Source organism: Peromyscus californicus, unplaced genomic scaffold (assembly GCF_007827085.1).
Source record: "Peromyscus californicus insignis strain IS unplaced genomic scaffold, ASM782708v3 Scaffold_8__1_contigs__length_139910024, whole genome shotgun sequence".
Lineage (NCBI taxonomy): Eukaryota > Metazoa > Chordata > Mammalia > Rodentia > Cricetidae > Peromyscus > Peromyscus californicus.
This window is the reverse complement of record NW_026294606.1, coordinates 98,903,297-98,923,308: the sequence shown is the minus strand read 5'-3', so window position 1 is coordinate 98,923,308 and position 20,012 is coordinate 98,903,297. Positions and strand designations below refer to the sequence as shown.

The 20,012-nt window shown below is 44.7% G+C and overlaps 1 protein-coding gene across 1 annotated transcript; it reads right to left on the bottom strand.

The window, feature by feature from the left end:
* Positions 1-9,468: 9,468 nt before the first annotated feature.
* On the bottom strand, positions 9,469-19,627 carry Duxb (double homeobox B). Its single transcript, XM_052729505.1, has 6 exons — positions 19,603-19,627; positions 17,361-17,515; positions 13,361-13,418; positions 12,744-12,880; positions 11,092-11,142; positions 9,469-9,987 (listed from the first exon to the last, which is right to left on the bottom strand). Exons 1-6 carry the CDS (start codon positions 19,625-19,627, stop codon positions 9,469-9,471), a joined length of 945 nt encoding a protein of 314 aa, XP_052585465.1.
* Between the last annotated feature and the right edge of the window lie 385 nt (positions 19,628-20,012).

The window sequence follows — 20,012 nt, the reverse complement described above, 5'->3', positions numbered from 1 at the left end:
ATATTATGACAGTCTATCTGGATTGTCAACTTAGTTGCAACTGGAATCAACTAAGAGACATGTCTCTGGGTCGGTTTGTGAGGTCATTTCCAGGAAGGGTTAACCGAAGGGAAAAGGCCCTCAGAGTGGGTAGCACCATCCCCCATAGTGGTCCCGGACACAAAGAGGAGAGGACAGGCTGTGCTGCTGCTGTTCCTGCCTTGGTTTCTTGCTGGTGAGTACGTCATCTACCCCACTGCTGGTGCTGCTGCCACCAGGACCCAGCTTCCTTAGCCTCCCAAGTTGGGCTGAAGGAATCCTCCAGGACTTCAGCTTCAGATGGGGACAGCTGAGACATCCAGGCTTATGGACTGAGCAGCCCCAGGGTTCTGGGCATTAGATGATCCAGCCTTTATTGTGTAAGTCAGATTAATCAATTACCTTGTATAGTACACGTTCATCCTCTTGGTTCTGTTCCTCTGGAGAACCCTGACTAATACAGGCGTAGTGCTGGATTTCTGCTTGTGCCCTTCCTCTACCAGTAACAAACCCCCCACCCCAGCCAACCCTTTCTCCTAAACCTGTTGTCTGCCTTTTGATGCTGTCTACCACTCTCCCTTGCCTTAGTTTGCTAGTACTGACTAAATATGCTACAAATTGGATGGATTAAACAATAGACATTTGTTTTCTCAGTTCTGGAGGCTAGAAGTCCAGGATCAAGTTGTGAAAAACTCTGGTTTCTTCTCTGAACTGTCAGATGCTCTCTAGCTTTGTCTCTTAGTGTGTCTGCTCTGGTCTCTTCCTTTAAGGACGTCTGTTAGATTAGAACAGGGCCTGCCTTAATGGCTTCATTTTACATTAGTTACCACTTTTAATACAGTACAAGGACATTTGGAGGTCCTAAAGGTTTTCAGCACATGAACTGGGAGTAGGGGCATAATTGAGGCCATAGCATTTCTCCAAGACTAACTTGGGATTTAATCTGATGTTTAATTCCCCTTGACTGCCATTAGTGTCACTCTCAACCCACATGATCAGGACTGGAACTAGCCTGCCAAATTATGGACCTCATTCTTGACTGTTCAGATCTGTGCTTCCCAGGCACAGAGTTCTGAGGAAGCAGTCAGAAAGGACTGTTGGGTCTTCTGGTGTGCTGGATACCTTTTGTCAGCTTGACACAAGCCTAGACATATCTGTGAAAGTGAGAAAATGCCTCCATCAGATTAGCCTGTAGGCAGGTCTGTAGGATATGTCCTTGATTAGTGATTGATGTAGGAGGGCCAGCCCACTGTGGGTGGTACCACCACTGGGCAGGTCTAGGATGGTATAAGAAAAGCAGGCTGAGCAAGTCAGTAAGCAGCACTCCTTTATAGTCTCTGCATCAATTCCTGCTTCCAAGCTCCCGCCCTGACCTCCACGAATGGTGGACTACAAACTGTACGCTGCAATAAACCTGTTCTTTCCCAAGCTGCTTTTGTTCATGGTGTTTATCACAGCAACAGAGGCCCTAGGAAGCTTGGGTCTTCTGGTGAGTGGGGATGGCTGTGCAGGTGAATCTGATTAATCTGAATTACACCAACACACTCCCCACTATTTGCATACATAAACAAGGACTTGTCAGTAAGGAGCATGCCCAACTGAAATCTAACTAAACCAAAATGCTATCCACGGTGTACTAGTTTCCTGCTTTGGACAGATCTTCACTAAATACCTGTTCCTCAGAGGTTGTGTCCCAGAGCCTGGGAACTGCTTGTGCAGTTATAAAAAACTAACCCCTAGCTGCAGAGAGCCATTCTAAAAAGCTAACCTTTGGTCGTAGCCAGAGCTGCTGGTTGTAAGCAAAGGAAACCATTGTTAAAAGTTAATCCAGGGCTGGAGAGATGGCTCAGTGGTTAAAAACACTGACTACTCTTCCAGAGGACCGGGTTCAATTCCCAACACCCACATGGCAGCTCACAACTGTCTGTAATTCCAGTTCCAGGGGACCCGATATCCATGGCAAAACACCAACGCACATAAAATTAAAAAAAAAAAAGTTAATCCAAAGCTGACAACGGTCTGTTCCCATTTCTTTCAGCTTGTAATCTTTTATTTTTTATTCCTATTCCTGGACCCTTCGAGTACTCTACCTCAGAAGAATCCCTGGCTGTCGACTTCTCCCATTCTCCCAGGAAGTCAGGCTGCCATGCTACTTACTGTTAGATAGCCAGTTAGAAATCAGCAGGCTTGGGGCCCAGGAGATGGCTCAGTGGATAGAGGTGCTTGGCTGCCAAGCATGCTGACCTGTGTTTGATCCTGGAACTCATATGGTGGAAGGAGAGAACCAGATCCCTAAAGTTGTCTTCTGATCACTACATGTGTGCTGTGACACATACACACCCTAAATTTTTGTTTTGTTTTTTTTTTTATCTCCCTGTATAGCCTTAGCTGGCCTGGAACTCACAGAGATCCACCTGCCTCTGCCTCCCAAGTGCTGGGAGTAAAGGCATGTGCTACCATACTCAGCCCTCACCACCACCAATTTTTTAAAGTAAATTATTAGGCTTGAAGTTTAATGAGGATGGGCTCTTACATCGTGATCAGTTGTAAAAGTAAGAATGAAAAAGGACTTCGATTGTTGGTCAAAATAATGGGATCTGAATTGTATTTTTGGCCTCAGATGGCGGAAATACAATTTTCTGAACTGCCAGGAAGACCCTAAGAGTATTATCTAGCAGGAGGCTTGATTGCAAAGGACAAAAGCATACCATTGTTCATTCTCTTAAGAGTTAGATAATACACAAACACTTGGGCCAGGGAAGCAGATCAGCCCCTTGCTCAGCCATCATCAGAAAACCTTCCTCCTGCAGCAGATGGGAACAAATACAGAGACCCACAGCCAGACATTATGCAGAGAGTGAGAGACCTTGGAAAACTCATCCCTAAATGAGATGGCTCTAACAACCCCCACCCATCCAGCCCCAGGGCTCAGGGAACCCTGCAGAAGAGGAGGCAGAAAGAGTGTAAGAGCCAGAGGGGATGGAGGATATCTAGGAAACAAGGCCCTCTAAATCAGCATGATTGATGCACATTGAACTCACAGAGACTGAGGCTAAATGAGGTGGGTCTGCACCAGGTCCTGTGTATGTGTTATGGCTTCTAGTTTAGCGGTTTTTTTTTTTTTTTTTTTTTTTTTTTTTTTTATGGGATTCTTGTATGAGCGAAAGAGTGGGTCGCTTTCTCGTGGGTTCTCATCTCTTGGGCCCTTTTCCTTCTGTTTTGTCCTATTCCAATTTGTTTAATTTTATTACATTTTATTATTCCTTGGAAGCTTGTTTTGTTTGTTGTTGTTTTTCAGGGAAGGATTTCTCTGAGTAACTCTGGCTGTCCTGGAACTTGCCCTGTAGACTAGGCTAGCCTGGAAGTCACAAAAATCCATCTGCCTCTGCTGGGATTAACTTCGTGCACCACCACTGCCCACCCTGCACCTGTTTGTTTTTCTAATGAGAGACCGAAGGGGAGTGGATCTGGATGGGGGGGGGGGGTAGGTAGGAACGAGGAGGAAATTGTGATCAGGATATATTATGTGAGGGGGGAAAATTCCCTATTTTTCAATAAAAGGGAAAAAAGTGTTAATATATACTGGCCTCTTAATCGCGATGGGCAGTAAAGCAACCCTCAGGAAAGTTGTTTTAAGGACTTTAATAGTTTAAAACCTGTCCGAGGGCTGGAGAGATGGCTCAGCAGTTGAGAGCACTGGCTACTTTCCCAGAGGACACGAGTTCAATCCCAACACTCACATCTGTTCACAACCATCTGTCTGTCACTCCAGTTCCAGGGGGTCCAGTGCTGTCTTCTGACCTCTGCAAGCACTAGGCACACATGTGGTAGACAGACATACCACAGACAAACACGTAGGCAAACACCAATACTCATGAAAAAGAAAACCTGTCTGAAAAGGTAGATTGGCATTATAGTATCTTTGGTCATTGGCCACTCCTGTTGGGAGACTCTGTCAGTCAGAGGTTGCAGTCTACCATGGTCTGGCAGGTCTCTCTGAGCTTGGCAACAGGGAGGCTCTCTCTCCCCTTCCCCCGTCCCCCATCAGGGGCTTCCTGCTCTCTGTCTGACCTTATCTGGAGACTGTCTCCAGGTCAGGATGCCTGACTTATCTCTAGTACGATCCTTGACACAGTCCCCTGCAGAAGCTTTCTCCCTGCTGCCCGTATGGTAATTAGACTTGTGCTAGGAGCCTTATGATAGGAGCATGCTGTTTAATGCAAATCAGGTGATGCCCCAGCCTCTGTCCCCTCACTCTGGAATAAAGCTGAGCTGCCTCACTGAAGCTGGATCCTGGAAGGCTATTTCCACTGTGTTCACAGGCTGTGCAAAGCTCTCTGTGGCCACTGCTGCCCCTTTGTCCCTGTGGACTGGTGGGAAAAGGGGACACCATACACTCCCACACTGTGAAAGTTTTCCTCCGTGGTAACCCCTTTGCTAAGGTCCACTCTCATCCCTGGAGGGCATCTCCATTTTACTCTGTAATAATTCTGCTTGCTGCCAAGCCTGATGACCTGATTTTGATCCCTGGGACCCATATGGTGAGAGAACTGATTCCAGATGTACAAGCAAGGACAGTCATTTAAGGGTTCACATAGACTTGCATATTGGAAGACTTGCTCACTTGTTAGCCCTTGACATTGACCTGTCAAAACAGAGCTCTGTTAGAGCTATGGAATCAGATCTCTGATGTCACTGCAGGTGAAGGAAAAGCTGGACAGCTAGCAAGATGGGGCAGGTGAAAATGTGCAAATTGCTTGGTTCCTCAACAATCTGGCTCAGACAAAACTACTCTCTTCACATGTGGTGGTTTGAATGAGAATGGTCTCCATAATCTCATGTATTTGAATACTTGGTCCCCAGTTGGTGGAACTGTTTAGGAAGGATTAGGAGGTGTGGCCTTGTTGGAGGTATGTCAGTAGGCTTTGTGGTTTCAAAGGATTTGTAACAGTCTCATGTCTGTCTTGTGGTTGTGTTTACGATTTGACTTCTCAGCTATTCCTTCATTCCACCATCATGGACTCTAACCCTCTGAAACTGTAAATCAAATTAAATGCTTTCTTTATAAGCTGTCATGGTGTTTTGTCATAGGAATAGAAAAATAACGAAGAAACCACATGTCTTTTTTTTTTTTCTTGAGATAGGGTTTCTCTGTGTAACTCACTTTGTAGACCAGGCTGGCCTTGAACTCAGAGATCCGCCTACCTCTGCCTCCTTAGTGCTGGGATTAAAAGCGTGTGCCGCCACACTCAGTCACTTATCTTTTAGTTGGGTTTTTCATCAAGAATTAGGCCATATCAGCCAAATGTAGTGGCACACATCTTTAATTCTTGTACTAGAGGTAGGCAGATCTCTGTTGCATTCTAGGACAGCCAGGGAGGGCTATTACACATAGAAACCCTGTCTTGGGGGCTGGGCGAGGGGTGGTATGTGTGTGTGTGTGTGTATGTGTGTGTGTGCGCATGCAGAATTAGGCCATATGACTGAGGATGTCGTTCAGTAGTCGAGTGTTTGCCTAACATGCATGGGACCCTAGGTTCAATCATCAGCACCAAGTAAACATGGTGTGTTTGGTGCTAAGCCTGTAATCCCAGAAGTAGAATCCTAGGAGGTAGAAACAGGGGGATCAGGAATTTAAGATTATCTTCAGCTATATCTTGAGTTCAAGGCAAGCCTAGGGTACTTGAGACCTAATCTCAAAAAAAAAAAAAAAGGTTTTTTTATCCCCCCCCACAATTTATATTTTCAACTGATATGACTAGCTCAAGTTTCTGCTATTGTGACTTCTCTGCTATGATGAATTGTGGACAAATATAACCCCCTCTTCTCCTAGCCTCTTCTTTTTTTTGGGGGGGGGGGCGTTGAGACAGGTCTTCTCTATAGCTTTGGAGCCTGTCCTGGAACTTGCTCTGTAGACCAAGCTGGCCTTGAACTCACAGAAATCCGCCTGGTTCTACCTCCCGAGTGCTGGGATTAAAGGCGTGCGCCACCACTGCCTGGATCCTAAACCTCTTTTTGTCAGAGTATTTTTTCACAGCAACAGAAATAAAACTCCAGCAGAACTTGGTACCAGAAGGAAGGGTCATTGCTGTGAAAGGAATGGGAGCTATATCAGGAACTGGGTTAGAGGTTGCATTTGTGTGATATTCTGGCCAAGAATCTGGCCACATTCTGCCTGTGTCCTGAAAATCTGGGTAAAGTTCAATTGAGAGATGATAAACTAGTTTGTTTGCCATTCAGGCCCATAGAGATCAGCACCACCGAAGTAAAATATCGGTGCTACGCTGGAACAAAAGGAAGCATACCCCGAGGTCAAGGCCTCACTCTGGATGTCGCGTGGAGATCCTAAACTAAAGAATGGGGTTTCAGCTGGGCGGTGGTGGCACACGCCTTTAATCCCAGCACTCGGGAGGCAGAGCCAGGCGAATCTTTGCGAGTTCGAGTCCAGTCTGGTATACAAAGTGAGATCCAGGACAGGCTCCAAAGCTACACAGAGAAACCCTGTCTCGAAAAAAAAAAAAACCTCAAAAAGCAATAAATAAATAAATAAATAAATACACATGAGAAAAAGAATGGGGTTTCCCTGTTCTTCAGAAGCAACTACACAGGACAGTGTTCCTTCCTGTCCACACACAGAAGCTGATAGAGCTGAGGCTCAAGAGGGCTGGGCTACACCTCCAGCTGGCAGCAGAATCTAGCAATGTCATAAGCATTGCCCATGTGACACCAATCTTAAAAGCAGGAAAGATGGAAGACTGAGGATGTCACAGAGAACTGCCGGGGGTGGGCCACCGCGTGGCCAGACTGAAAGCTCTAAGAAGCTCTCCGGTAAAGCTGTAAAAGTGAAGAAGGGTCAGTCTGGGTGAAGATCGGGGGACCCTCTGACTACCAAGAGTTGTAGATGTGGAGTAGAACTGACCTAAGCCTCAAAGAGAAGCTGTGTGTACTTCAGGTAGCAGAGGTGGAGGAATGGGGCTCCCCAAACCTCCCGGAGCCCCAAGATCGTATTGTGAGCCCTAGATGCCTGGCACAGCTGCTGCTGGGTTTTGGTTTTGCTTTGGTGTGATCATTTTAGTTCTCTGTTCTTCCCTTTTGAAATGAGAATGTTTAGTCTATGCTAGTATATTTTGGAAGCACATAACTTTTTGGTTTGTTTTTTAGGAGTGAGCTCATAGTTAAGAGATTGGATTTTTAAAGTATTGTAATTTTTTAAGCTATGGAGATTTTAAAAATTGGACTGTATTTTACATTATGAGAGAAGCATGAGACTTTGGGGACAAGGTGTGAAGCTGTGTTGTGATCTTTAGTTTTAACAGTCAACATGACATATTTTAGACTCATTTGGGAAGAGTCTCCTCAATGAGGAATTGTTTAGATCAGGTTGGCTTCTGGACATGTCTGTAGGGAAGTGCCCATTGTGGGTGGCACCATGCCTTGGTTTTAGGTCCTGGACTCTGTTAAATGTGGAGAGGGATACTGAGCATTAGTAAGCATGTATGTATTCATTCTCTCTGTTCTTGACTATGGGTATGACTAGCTCTAGTCCTGTTTAGACTTCCCCTTGGTGCCATGCTGTAGCTTGGAATTTTAAGTCAAATAAGCCCTTCCTTCCTTAAAGATGCTTTGACCAGAGTATTTTTACCACCACAACAGAAATGCATCTAAAACATCATTTAAGTACATTATTCTTTACATTAGTTAGCATTGTTTTGGTTGAGACTGGGATTCATCTATCCAAGGCTGGTCCTGAACTTGCTACATTGCAGAGGATGACCTTGAAGTCCTAATCTTCCTACCTCTACCTCCCGAGTGCTGACATTATAGGTATGTGCTACCACATGGCGTTGTTATGAGGCGGGGTCTTGCTATGGACCCCAGTTTCCTTTGAACTGTGTAGCCAACAATAGCACTCACTGTTTTTGTAATATTCCTGCTTCACTCTCCAGAGTGCTGAGATATAGGCTTGAACCACCAACACCCATCAAGAAAAGCTTTCAATTACTATTCTTTTTTTTTTTTTTTGAGACAGGGTTTCTCTGTGTAGCTTTGGAGCCTGTCCTCCAAGAACTCGCTCTGTAGACCAGGCTGGCCTCAAACTCACAGAAATCCACCTGCCTCTGCCTCTGGAGTGATTGCTGGAATTAAAGGTGTATACCACCACCACCCAGCTCGTCAATTACTATTCTTAAATAAAATGGGTCATTTGTGGTTTTCAGGAGGAAAAAAAAAAGAACATTTATTAAAAATAGTTCATCATTGGAGGGGAGTAGAGGTTGGACTTGATCAAAGTACATGCATGTATGAAATTCTCAAACAAAGATTAAATTAAGAGCACAATATAGTGATATTCATCCATAATCCCAGCAACTGGAGAGCCTGATGAAACCAAAGTGCCACCCTAGATCCAACCCTCAGTAACACACACTAAATTATCACAAGACCCAACACTTACACTTCTGGTTACACATATCTGATAATAAAACAAAAAAACATGTCCATGCAAACACTTGTGCACAAACATTCACAGTAGTAATCAGGAGCTCATTGAGGAATTAACACAAATGTCCCTCAGACATTGTGAGGCTACACATACATCAAGAAACAAACTGCTGTTGTTGACGAAGAAGTTAATAAAAACTGAATGGAACCACTTTGGCCCTTGTTCTCACATCATTGAAAATGAATGATGGAGACATTTAAAAGCAGCTAGGCCTTAGAAAGAGGCAAATATGAAGATGGGAAGGAGATATAAGCAGGGTAAAAGCAAATTAACCTAGGCTAAGGGTCAGGAACCTGAATAAGGAACTTTTATGTGTGACCAGCCCTCGGCAAACCTAAAGGCACTTACTTCCCCACCAAAACTGCTTTAATCAAGTCTAAAGCAGCTACATCTCCATGGGTTCAAGGCCAGCCTAAGCTACAGAACAATACCCTTGTCCCAGACAAACTCAGGAGGCACAGGCAGGTGTATCTCTGTGAATTCAAAGGCAGCCTGGTCTACAAGGGGAGTTCCAGGCCAACCAGAGCTACATAATGAGACCCTGCCAAGCTGGCTGAGCTAGCCAGGGTGCTTACTGCCAAGCCTGATCCCTTGAACATGGTGGGAGAAGAGAAACAACTCCCACAGTCGGCCTGTGACTTCCATACATGCATGACTGTGCCCCCCCACAAACAAAAACAATTATGGTAAAAAAATGTTTAAAAAAAAAAAAAAAAGCCGGGCAGTGGTGGTGCACGCCTCTAATCCCAGCACTCGGGAGGCAGAGCCAGGTGGATCTCTGTGAGTTTGAGGCCAGCCTGGGCTACAGAGTGAGTTCCAGGACAGACTCCAAAGCTACACAGAGAAACCCTGTCTCAACCCCCCCCCCCAAAAAAAAAGAAAAGAAAAGAAAAGAAAAGAAACAAACAAACTGCAGGAGCTTAAGGCTTTGGTGAACTTGACAGAGCAAACTACGCCTCTTTCTGAGGGTCCCAATTTGCAATGAGATCCAGGCGGCCCTTGTCCCACCATTGCATAATGTAAGATATGTCGGTGTAATCTGGGTCCTCAGATTGTTGTTTCTCATGCTCTGTATCAGGCTGAGAACAGAAAGGAGCCTGGGTACCTGAGAAATCCTGTCCTGGACTTGGCTCTTCTGGCAAGGGATTCATGGAAGTCAGAGGAGCATCGAGGTTCTGTTCTTCCTGCACAGTTTCTGTGGCCTGTAGGGTTATAGTGCTTGACACTTGGCTCCCAGAGACCCCAAAGGAATCCCCAGGAACCAATCCCCGGGATTCCAGTGGGGCAGGTAGGGACGTCTGGACATTACAGCAGGGTTCAGAGGAAGGGAAACAATTGGCTGTGGGAGTGGCTAGGTCGATGTTCTGCTGCTGAGCGGCTGGATTCGGTCCTTCATTTGTCCCATCTGATAAATTTGAGGACTCTTCTCTATGCTCAGGATTTAGATATCTTTGCTTCTGAAACCATGCCTGAGGAAAACAAGATATAAACATCGTCAAACAAGTCAGTCTAGCTGTTGCAAAATTCTATCCCACAAGCAAAAAATCACCATCTTCAGGGATGAAGGATGCTGAGGAAACAAGGCTTTCTAAACACAGCAGGACCGATGCATATGAACTCAGAGAGCCTGTGGCAGCATGCACAGGGTCTGCATAGGCCTATGCCAGATGGGGTCCCAAGCACTGAGAGGTGAAGTGGACACAAGTCCCCATCCCTAACCCAGAAGCTATCTCCAAATCATAACTGCTCACAAAATGAAAAATTAGTTTTCTTCAACCAGAGTCTCACTGGGGGGTACAAACCACCTTTTTTTTTTTTTTTTTTTTTTTTATTTTTTGTTTTTTTTTCGAGACAGGGTTTCTCTGTGTGCCTTTGGAGCCTGTCCTGGAACTCACTCTGTAGACCAGGCTGGCCTCGAACTCACAGAGATCCGATCCACCTGTCTCTGCCTCCTGAGTGCTGGGATTAAAGGCGTGCGCCACCACCGCCTGGTATAAACCACTCCTGAGAGCAGGTGGTGGCCTACACAAAAGGAATTCAGGGGCATTTCTGTCTCAGGATATTTTGTCAGGGCAATTTTTTTAACCTCAAAAATATTTTGCGTATATATTATGGCTTCCAGTTTTATGTTTTTATGGGATTCCTGTGTGTGTGTGTGTGTGTGTGTCTGTCTCTTGTATTTTTTTCTTTGGGTCTTCTATTTGTTTGTGGATTGAGGTGGGAAGAGGGGAGGCGGAGAGGAACTAGGAGGAGTTAGGGGAGGGGAAGAACTCACCCTCTTCATGAGGCTGTTGTGACTAATTTACAAGAGTCACATGATTGGGCCTATTGACATTCCTTCACAGACAGGTCAGGAAAACCTCACCGGAGACTCCAGCCACTCTTCCTGCACCTCCAACCAGCTGTGTACAATTCCCCCCTAGCTGCACATGGCCTCGGGCAGTGATAGGCTACGTGGCTTGTGGAAGGCTAACTGCAGCTACGGGGAGTTGTCTACTCTGGGGTGAGACTTCCCAGTGAAACAATTGCTTTGGGGTCACCCAGGCTCTGCAAGTAAAAGCCATTGAACTCACCGGTTCCCCGGACTGAACTGTGGTAAAACTGTACTTTGGTCTGTTGATATCCTATTTGACATGTAAGGAAAGTTCACACGACACTAGCTCAGCTTCTCATATTCTGTAAGCTGTCAGGCTACTGGCAGAAGTCTGAATCATAGGGTATACATACATACATACATACATACATACACACGCATACACAACGAATCCTTAACAACCAAGTAAAAAGATCATATATTACTTTTGCGTGCATGTGAACTTTCATGTGCACGTGGTGTGGGTGTGAGTGTGCGCGCGCGCATGTGCGCGCACGCGCATGTATTGGTATGTTGGATTCACGGGCATAGAGGTCAGATATTGATGTCTACTTTTTCCTGTTTCACTCTATCTTTTTTTTGTTTTGTTTTTGGCTTCTTTTTTTGAGATAGGGTCTCTGTACAGCCCGAGTTGTCCTTTAACTCACAGATCTACCTGCCTCTGTCTCCTGAGTGTTGAGATTAAAGGCGTGTGCCACCACACCCTGCATAATGGGGACAATTTTGACTATAAATTATCTTGATTGTCACTAAGAGGCTAGAGGAAGTAGGCATGGGTTCCACTGGTATACATTTGGTAGAGGCCAATTCTGCTGAAAAATACTCTACCATGCACAGAAACCTGTACCAGGCTTTTTTCTTTTGGGCCACCAACCAGCTCCCAAATCATGTCACAGAGACTTACTAGTTTTGAATGCCTGGCCTAGCTTAGGCTCCTTTCTGGCTAGCTCTTTTAACTTAACCTAACCTGTTTCTCTTTATCTACCTTTTGCCTCGGGGCTTTTTACTCTCCTTTCTGTATATCTTACTTTCACTGCTTCTAAGGTCTGCTGGTGGCTACCTGGTTTCTTGCCCCAGGAATCTCCCTCATTCTCTCCTCCTGCCTGCCAGCCCCACCAATCCTTTCTCCTGCCTAGCTATTGCCTGTTCAGCTCTTTATTGACCAATCAGGTGCCTTAGGCAGACAAGGTGAAACAGATGCAACACATCTTTACATTGTTAAACAAATACAGCAGAACAAAAGTAACACGCCTGGGGCTGGAGAGATGGCTCAGAGGTTAAGAGCACTGCTTGCTCTTCCAAAGGTCCTGAGTTCAATTACCAGCAACCACATGGTGGCTCACAACCATCTGTAATGAGATCTGGCGCCCTCTTCTGGCCTGCAGGGATATGTGCAGACAGAACACTGTATACATAATAAATAAATAAATCTTAAAAAAAAAAAAAGCAGCAAGAAGGCAGAGGTTTAAAAAAAAAAGTAACACGCCTTTACACAGTTGACGTAATATATTCTGCAGCATAAATAAATGTAACACATCTTTGCCTAGTTAGTATTCCACAACAGAAACCCTCAAAAGAAAGTTACCTGGCATCATCATCATCAACAACAACAACAAAGGGGCGGGGAGTGGGGGGTGGGGAGATTTAAATTACACACTTTCCAGCTTCCTTGCTTGTGATTCTATGTGGATGTATTTCAATTTTGAACGTGACATTTATTGCTGTGTGTTAACCACCCAGAACTTTGCCCTCTCTGTGGACACCCAAGACAGCCCAAAGGTTCAGTTATGTCTTTAGGGGCGGTATTACTTACAACAGTGACTCGGCACTGCTTTCTCGAATCCAACTTACTTGAATTTTTGCCTCCTTGATGCCTAGTCTTATAGCCATTTTTGTCCTGGTAGCACGGTCAGGGAGCCTGTTCTTCTTGAAGGCCTTGCTTAGGAAGTCCTCTTGAGCTCTTGTGAAGGACAATTGGTGAGGTCTGACTTAAGATGACAGGAACAAAAAGGGACTTTTCAGTCAGTTTCGTGTTCACACGAGAACATGCTCACAGTTACTCTCTGAGTCTCCCCGGGGTGGGAGAAGGCTGCTTCAGAAATCCAAGGCCTCGCTTGCTGCGAATCTGCCTGTTCCAGGCAACTGGGGGAATATTGCTTAGGATTTGTTTTGTTTTGTTTCTCGGGGGAGGGGGGACACAATGCTGGCGGGCTTAACTTTGTAGCTCTGGCTGGCCAGAAACTTGCTACATGGACCAGGCTGATGCTGAACTCACAGAGGCGGCAGGAGTGCCAGGATTAAAGGTGTGAGCCATCATGCCCCACAATTAATGTTTCCTTTGAAACTCTCTGCCCAGAGCAAGCTGTAACAAGCTCTTCAATGGAGAAATCTTTAGGAGAATTAGATAACAGAGTCATTTCTACTCTCAGTGGGACCCTTGGAAATAGGTTTGTCCAGTGAATTCTTACCTTCAGAGTGGTCTTGCTCCAAGATTTTCTGTTTCATTCTGTGGTTGCTAAACCAATTCTGCATAGAAAGAGAAGCTGTGAGCGGGTTGTTTTCATTTCAGAGTCAGGAGACTAGCTAGACACCTTGCTCTGTCTCCACCGGCACGAGCACAAACAGCGGATCTCTTTGTTGTTTGGTTTGTTACTGGAGTCAAAATGGAACCTAGTTTCTAATTTTTCTCGAGTGTTTTATTTTGGTAACTTGGTAACTTTTTCGAGACAGCATCTTAGAGTGCCTAGGCTGGCCTTGAAATCCCTGTGTAGCAGGGTATGTGTTAAGTCTCTGCTGCCACGGCACTTAACCTCATCACCTGTCGCTATGTGCACCCTTCAGGCACAGCTCGCTCTTTGTCTCTTTACCTTTCTTTTTCCTCTTGTCTGTCTGCCTCTCTCATGTCCCCACTCAGCCTTTCACGCTTCTGCTCTCCCTTCCCCCAATAAACCTCTTGAAAGAACTCTCTTGTGCCTGGCGCGTTTGCTTAGTGGCACATCTTGGCAGGACCCACCAAAAGGTACCCACTTCACCCTTTCCTTTTATTCATCCTTTCAGTATGACCTTGAACTTCTGATCTTCCTGCCTCCACTTTTCTTTTTCTTTTTTTTTTTCCTTTTTTTGGGGGGCGGAGGGGGGGGAAGAAATGGTTTATTTGGCTTATACTTCCAGATCATAGTTGGGGGAAGTCAGAACAAGAACTCAAGCAAGGCTGGAAACATGGAGTGGGAGCTGCTTACTGGCTTGCTTCCCCTGGCTTGTTCAGCCTGTTTTCTTATAGAACCCAGGACCACCAGCCCAGGGATGGTACCACCCACCATGGGCTGGGCCCTCTCCGCACTGATCACTAATTGAGAAAATGCCATAGAGCTGGATCTCACGGCTGCCTCCACTTCTCAAGTGCTAGGATTACAAGCCACATTGATGCAGTGCTCAATTTATGCAGTGCTGGGGATGACACTTGAGGCTTTGTGCATGCTAGGCAGGCACTCTACCAGCGGAACCACATTCTTGATACTTCTACAGAAGGCTGTTAATGACAATCCAGAAATTATGCTGGAAGGTTCTACCTTCTTCGCTAGGTTAATTTATCAGAATGTTTTCAGTAAGACACCGTAAGCACAGCTGGGAACTGGAAATTCAGACACAGGCAGAGCCAGCCTTACCCCATGTTGTCATTGAGACTTAGCATCCTTCCTGCTACTTCAAATGCATGAAACCCTCTTGTCTAAAGCAGTCACCGGATATTCCCATAGGATGTACTTTTTATTGTTGCAATCTGAGTATATTGTATAATAATCAGTATAGATACATGAGATAAATATGCAGTACCTCTCTTAACATCATCTTGGACCAAGGCCGTACACCAAATCTGAAACCATGCAGTTGACATAAAAACCAGAACTCGTATGATCAAAGTACTTTATGTATATGTATGAAATTGTGAAAGAGTAAGAAAATGTTTGAGGCTGGAGAGATGGCTCAGGAGTTAACAGGGCTTGCTGCTCAATTATGAGGCCCAAAATTTGGATCCTAGCATCTATATTGGGTGGCTCACGAATGCTTGTAATCCCAGCTCCCAGGGATCCAATGCCCTCTTCTTGCCTCTGTGGGCACTCCCTACACACACACACACACACACACACACACACACACACACACACACACACACACACCTTTTTAAAAATCTTAAACCCAAACTCAGCATTTTCCTTTAAAACATTTTTTTCTTGAATAATGTTACTATTCTCACCCAATATACTTTTGTATATTCTTTTCAAAAAGCTTTTTAAAGATTTATCTATGTATTTTATGTATATGAGTGCTGAATTTGCATGTATGCCTGCATGACAGAAGAGGGCGCCAGATCCCATTGTAGATGGTTGTGAGCCACCATGTGGTTCCTGGGAATTGAACTCAAGACCTCTGAAAGAACAGCCAGTGCTCTTAACCACTGAACCATCTCTCCAATTGAAGATTTTTAATTATATGTAATTATATGTATTGGTATATGTACCTGTGTAAGTGCTCATGATGCCAAAAGAGAGTGTCTGTCTGCTCCTCTGGGGCTAGAGTTAAGGCTCCTGGGAACCAATTTTGGGTTTTCTTCGGGAGAAGTATACTTCGTTAACTGCTGAGCCATCACTTTTTGCACCTAATTAAATTCTTTTTGATAAGTGAAGACATTTAGTTTCATTTTCACGTAAGTAATTCTTATCAAAGTAATTGCATATGTGTATGAATTACGTTTGGGGCACTGAAAAAAAAACCACTAGCTTGAGAATTGGTAATTTAGGGGTTGGGGTTATAGCTCGGTTGGTAGAATACTTACCTAGCATGCATAAGGCCCTGGGTTCAGTCCCCAGTACACAAAAAATAGGCATGGTAAGGCATGCCTATTATCTCAGCTCTGAGGAGGGCAAAGGAGGATGACCAGAAGTCCAAAGCCATTCTTATCAGCTACTTAAAAAGTTCAAGACCAGCCTGGACTACTTGAGTCCCAGTGTTAATACCAACCAACCACAAACACACACTCACAGGCTGGAGAGATGACTCCACAGTTAACAGTGAGTACTGGTCTTTGCACAAAACCCGAGTTCAGTTCCCAGTACCCATGTCCTGCGGCTGAAAACTGCCCGCATCTCCAGCACCAGATCAGGTGCCGCCTTCTGGCCTCTGCAGGCATTGCACTCAGGTGCACATAACCATATAGACACACACATAGTTTAAAACAAAACAACAAATAGAACTCAGAAGGCAGAGTGCTGTGGGATGGTCTGTATGTCAAATGTGTTGCTGATTGGTCAATGAATAAATCACTGATTGGCCCGTGGCCAGGCAGGAAGTGTAGGCGGGACAAGGAGGAGAATAGAGCTGGGAAGTGGAAGGCTGAGTCAGAGAGACACTGCCAGCCGCCATCAGGATAAGGAAGATGTAAAGTACCGGTAAGCCACAAGCCACGTGGCAAGGTATAGATTAATAGAAATGGATTAATTTAAGCTGTAAGAACAGTTAGCAAGAAGCCTGCCACGGCCATACAGTTTGAAACCAATATATAAGTCTCTGTGTTTATTTGATCGGGTTTAAGCGGCTTGGGACTGGCGGGTGAGAGAGATTTGTCCTGACTGTGGGCCAGGCAGGAAAACTCTAGCAACACAGAGGCAGGTGGAGCTCTGTGAGTTCGAGGCCAGCCTGGTTTACAGAGCGAGTTTCCAGGGCAGCCAAGGCTATACAAAGAAACCCTATCTTGAAACAACCCCCTTCTCCCCTCAAAAAATTAGGAGTGTGCATGAGTCCTTAGCCCACAGTTCCCTTGCAGTTACATATTAAGCCTTTATTCTGTAGTATGTAGTCTACTACTTTAGTATATCATTGTCATCCTGGTGAGCCAATTTCCTGTATTTGCTAAATCTTAAGACATTTCACTATATCAAAATACGATCTAACTGGGACAGCCTGAGCCAGTGTAGCTGTCTCTCTTTACCCTCAAACACATCACTGGTGGAGAAAGCAGGTTGTTTTTAATTCCAGTTTTAACTGGAAAAGCCTGCTCAGTGAAGTCTTGACATTAGACGACCACCTATTTCTGAGGCCAGCCTTTCTCTTTCTGTTGATTCTGACAATAGAGATTGAATGTCTACCTGGATTAATGGATGTCTTGAGATATGGTCTCATTGTGCAGCCCAGGATGGCCTTCAGCTCCACGTGTAGTCAAAACCAGCTCAGCCGTCAGCAGTCTCCCTGACTGCTGGGATTCCAGGCATCAACCACTACCTCTGGCTCTGGTTTTTATGGACTCTCCTCCCCACCCCCCTTTTAAAGACAAGGCCTTCCTTTGTAGCCCATGCTAGTCTGGAACTCACTAGGTAGCCCCAAGTGACCTAGAACTCAGCATGAGTTCATAACTCCTTTCTCTAGCATTCTGAACACTCGTACCGCCATGTCCCATCTTCTTGTTTGGCTTCCTACCTTTATTTTAGGTACTGGAACATCAATAGTTTCGGCCAGTTGGTTCAGGATACCTGCATCAGGATATGGGTTGCGTTCATACCATTCCTGGAGGATAGTCCTTTGGCTCTGGGTGTAATTCACTCTTTGTCGCAAGGATTCTTTTCGTGGTATACCTGATAAAGAAAAGAGAGTTGGGGAGAAGTGCAAAGAAGTTAAAAAATCATAGTGTGAGCATGTGTCTTATACTGATCCCAGATTGAAAGCCAGTAGATCCACCCAGGTGTTGGTGATGTCTGAACACATTTCTAGCTCTTGGAAGACACGAGGATATGATGTTTGAGGTCAGCCTGTGTTACACGGTAAGTTCCAGGCTCACCTGGGATGTACAGTGACACTTGGTTTCAAAACACCAGCCAAACCACTTTAGATCCCATTCTATGTTTTTACCTTAGGCATATGGTGACGTCATGTTAAATTGAACACAGACACACGGGAAGTGGTACAGGATAGGAAGATAGGGGAAATTAAGGAGATACAGGATGGACAATGAGGCTCTCACTCAGGTCTGTTGCTGGTAAAGATGAGAATTTTGATACTAAGAAATTCTGTTCTGAAGACTGCCTAGATACAATAGTCCTTTTTAAAAGGGGTGGGGGGAGGCTTGCTTTTATGTGAGTGGGTGTGCATGTGGATGTCTTTAGGGGTTAGAAGAGGGTTCAGGTCCCCTGGAACTAAAGTTATAGGCCATTGTGAGCCACCCCATGTGCATGCTAGAAACTGAACTCAGGTCCTCTTCAAGAGCAGCAAGTGCTTTTAACTGTGGAACCATATCTCCAGCTCCCAAATTCCTTTTATGTAGAACTACTTCAAATAAGAATATTAATGTGGGGTTAGGGATTTAGCGCAGTGGTAGAGCACTTGCCTAGCAAGCACAAGGCCCTAGGTTCAATCCTCAGCTCCAAAAAAAAAAATATTAATGTAATGTCGTGCTTAGAGCCTAAGCTTGTGCGATCTTCAAGTATGGTCTTGTCCTTCTCTAGCTGTAAACCCACATTTTCTGGGAATTTTGTAAACAAGACTATAAACTTTTCACAGAAAAAAAAAAGGAACTCCTTTGTGTTATAGTAGAAGGGGGGGGGGTCTTCAACCCTTTCAATATATGGTTTTTATCTCCTTAGCCTATTGGTCTGTAATCCTACCTAGTATACTCTAGGAACCAGGCTATGATCTCATTTAGAAAAAAGCAAAAAAAGCCAGGCGGTAGTGGTACACGCCTTTAATCCTAGCACCCGGGAGGCACAGGCAGGCAGATCTTTTCAAGTTCAAGGCCAGCCTGGTCTATGGAGCGAGATCCAAGACAGACTACAAAGTTACACAAAGAAACCCTGTCTCGGAAAAAAAAAATGTGGAAAATGTGGTGATTGAGGGAATCACTTGGAAACCCTATGAAAAATGTAACTTCAGAAGCCACCAAGATATATACAGCTATTGTTAAGATATTTGAGGGCTGTGGGATGGCTTGGTAGGTAAAGGTGCTTGCTACCAAACCTGATGACCTGAGTTCAACCCGGGACCCACATGATAGAAGGAGTGAGCGGATTACTGTAAATTTTCTTCTGACTTCCATGTATGTGCCCTTCCAACACACACACACACACACACACACACACACACACACACACACACCCCTAAACATAATCAAGAAAAGGACTTAGAGACAGGCAAGGTGACACATGCCTTTAATCCCATACTTGGGAGGCAGAGGTAAGAGATTCTCTCTCAGTTCCTAAGGCCAGCTTAGTGTACAGAGTTCCAGAACAGGCAAGGCTGCACAGAGAAACCCTATCTCAAAAAATCAAAAGACAAGGATTTAGAAAGCACACAACATTACAAAGAAATCACAAACGAACAATAGGAAGGAGGAAAATTAATGAAAAGCAAGAAGTGATACTAATGAAACATGAAAATAAATTATACAATTAAGTAACGAATCTATTAAGTGGTTTGTGCACCTCCTCCCCCCTTACTACAAGTGACAAGTTTGAAACTTTAAGCAACGAGATGAAATAAACACACCCAAGTTTCGGTAAGAGATAAACGTAGTAGTGGGCTCCCGGCAGCTATCTTACATGTAACATTCATTTCCTCCCAACCCCAACCATATAGGTCACTAGAAAACCTTCCTAACCAACACCTTTGCACTTTCCATTTCTAAACAGAACGTGGCTGGCATAATCTGAAAACACTGGTGAGCACTTACCGAGAGAGCGGCTGGATGCGGCCATGTTGCTAAAAAGACCTAGACTGCAGTGTGATCGGAAAGGAGCCCAGGCAGTTTAAGAAGGGTTGACCCCGCCCCCTTTTGTAGGCCCTTAGGGTTTCTCTCTTCCTTAAATATTCAGCTCTTTAGGGGAGAAATTTGAAGCAATGGCATCTCTAATAAAGTGTCTTCTGTAATATCTAGATAGTCTGAGTTAAAGTTCATGGATATGTTTAGAGGAGACATTTTATCGTTGTGTTCAAAACAAATTTTTTTTAGTTATTTTTAAAAGTGAGAGCTGTAACTACATATGTAACAATAAAACAAGCAAACAAAACCCCCAATTATCGGAGAGGACATTTTGTAGCTTCAGTTGGTTTATCTAAGCATAGACATTCTGTAAAGGAGAT